The sequence below is a fragment of the Calidris pugnax genome, unplaced genomic scaffold (genome assembly GCF_001431845.1).
Source record: "Calidris pugnax isolate Ruff unplaced genomic scaffold, ASM143184v1 scaffold2468, whole genome shotgun sequence".
Lineage (NCBI taxonomy): Eukaryota > Metazoa > Chordata > Aves > Charadriiformes > Scolopacidae > Calidris > Calidris pugnax.
Genome location: NW_015092618.1, coordinates 1 through 2512, shown reverse-complemented (window position 1 = coordinate 2512; position 2512 = coordinate 1). Strand labels below are relative to the sequence as shown.

The window sequence follows — 2512 nt, the reverse complement described above, 5'->3', positions numbered from 1 at the left end:
CCTACAGGGACCCCCCCAAAGATGACACCCCGTCTCCCGACGTGGGGCAGGAGGAAGGGGCCGGTGGGACGGAGGACAACCAGGGCGAGAAGGTATTTTTGGGGGGCAACCAAGGAGATGGAGTGTCCCCCCCTTTTTTTTTTTGAAGGGGGGCACCCCTTCTCCCCACAGAACCACATCTCCTGCCCCACAGCCCCCAGAGACCCCCCCGGAAGAAGAACCAGGCTCTTGGGAGGAGACTTTTAAGACCCACACGGACACCAAACCCAACGGTGAGACCCATCATCCCCATGACCACCAAGGAAAGGGTGATGATATGGGGTGGGGGGGTCTTAATTTGACCCCCCCCACCTTGTCACCCCACCGTAGGACCCACATCAGTGGGGCTGGACTTCTCCTTACCCGGCTTCGAGCACGTTTACGGCATCCCCGAACACGCTGACAACCTAAGGCTCCGAACCACCGAGTAGGCCGCGGCCTGTGGGATATTTTTGGGGGTTGAAATAAGAGGTTCCACACGTTGACCCCCCCTTTTTTTTTTTGCACAGGGGGGGGGATCCCTATCGTCTCTACAACCTGGACGTCTTCCAGTATGAGCTTTACAACCCCATGGCCCTTTACGGCTCCGTCCCCTTCTTGGTGGCCCACAGCTCTCGACGAACCTTGGGCATCTTCTGGCTCAACGCCGCCGAGACTTGGGTGGACATCAGCTCCAACACCGCCGGCAAGGTGTGGGGCAGACCTTGGGGGAGCCGTTTCGGGGGGGTATTTTGGGGGCGTTTTGACTATTTTTGTCATCTTTCTAGACTCTTTTTGGGAAGTTGATGGATTATATGCAAGGAGGAGGAGAAACGCCCCAAACCGACGTGCGTTGGATGTCGGAAAGCGGAATTATCGACGTCTTTTTGCTTCTGGGGCCTTCCCCCACCGACGTGGCACGACAATACACCGCCCTCACCGGTATGACCCATTTTTGGGGGGGAGGGAGGGGGGGTTAAAGGGAGGGGACGCACCCCCCCCCCCCCCCCCGATTTCATCCCCATTTTGGGGGAAAAAGAGAGGAAAAACCACCTGGGATTCAGGAAAGAGGTGACTCGGGGAAATGGCCGCTCGGAAATGACCCGTGAATCCCCGAGGGCGAAGCCTAAAGTGAGAGAAATCTCAAGGTCTGAAGGGCAAATGTTAATTAAATGAATAATTAACTGCTCAACGATTGGGCGTAGAAGACGTTAAGGTAGTTAAGGTGGTTAATTAAAAGCTGGAGGCATTAGTTAATTAGAAAAGGAAAAGGAAACACAGGAGTAGAGGAAAGGAAAGATTTTGGTTTCGGCATCTTTTAGGAGAATCTTCAAAGGTTCTTCATTTTTTTTTTTGGGAAAGTCTTGGTTTTTTTGGGAAAAGGTCTTCATTCTTGGGGAAAAGTCTTCGTTTTTGGGGGGAAGTCTCTGTTCTTGAGGGAAAAGGACTCGTTTTTTTGGGAGAGGGGTCTTGGTTTTTGGGAGAGGGGTCTTGGTTTTTGGGAGAGGGGTCTTGGTTTTTGGGAGAGGGGTCTTGGTTTTTGGGAGAGGGTTCTTGGTTTTTGGGGGAAAGGTCTTGGTTGTTGGGGGGAAAGGTCTTCGGTTTTGGGAGAAGAGTCTTTGTTCTTGGGGAAAGGGTCTTTGGTTTTGAGGCAAGGGTCTTGGTTTTGGGGGGATGCCGCCATCTTTGAGGCCTTCCCTTGACTCCTCGAGGGACGCCGCCATCTTTGAGGCCTTCCCTTGACTCCTCGAGGGACGCCGCCATCTTTGAGGCCTTCCCTTGACTCCTTGAGGGACGCCGCCATCTTTGAGGCCTTCTCCCCGCCTCGTCCCTCACCGTTTCTCCTCCGGTTGTCCCCCTCCACCCCTAAATTTTTTAATTTTTTATTTTTTTTACCAGGTACCCAATCCTTGCCCCCCCTTTTCGCCTTGGGTTACCACCAGAGCCGTTGGAACTACAACGACGAGGAGGACGTGGCGGCGGTGGAGCGGGGTTTCGAGGAGCACGCCGTCCCCTGCGACGTCCTCTGGTTGGACATCGAACACGCCGACGGCAAACGTTACTTCACTTGGGATCCCAGCAAGTTCCCTCAACCCCGCGCCATGTTGGAACGCCTGGCCGCCAAGAAACGCAAGGTTTGAGGGGGGGGGACACCCCTAAAAAGGGGTTTTGGGGGGGTTTTGGGGACCCCCCCCCCCAAGTATTAATGTGTGTCCCCCCCCCCAAGATGGTGAGCATCGTGGACCCCCACATCAAGGTGGACAACGGGTATCGCGTCGTTGTTGTGGGGGGGCCCCCCACGTTGACCTCCATCTTGTCTCCAGGCTCGGCGGCCTACCCCGACTTCACCAACCCGGAGATGCGTGCGTGGTGGGCTTCCATGTTTGCCTACGACCAATATGAGGTGAGGAGACCCCTTTACTTAGCAAGGGGGGGGTGTGGGGCCCCCCCACATCACACTGGACCCCCCCACATCATCCTCAGCCCCCCCAGA

The 2512-nt window shown here is 55.5% G+C and overlaps 1 protein-coding gene across 1 annotated transcript in view; it reads left to right on the top strand.

The window, feature by feature from the left end:
- Positions 1-2422, top strand: part of GANAB (glucosidase, alpha; neutral AB) — a gene marked incomplete at both ends in the record, with an annotated part of 3150 nt that extends 728 nt beyond the window's left edge. The window contains 7 exons of the mRNA XM_014962626.1: positions 8-92; positions 194-272; positions 370-466; positions 549-729; positions 807-960; positions 1918-2153; positions 2246-2422. Coding sequence (XP_014818112.1) covers positions 8-92; positions 194-272; positions 370-466; positions 549-729; positions 807-960; positions 1918-2153; positions 2246-2422 — 1009 coding nt within the window. The remainder of the gene's footprint in view (positions 1-7; positions 93-193; positions 273-369; positions 467-548; positions 730-806; positions 961-1917; positions 2154-2245) is intronic.
- Between the last annotated feature and the right edge of the window lie 90 nt (positions 2423-2512).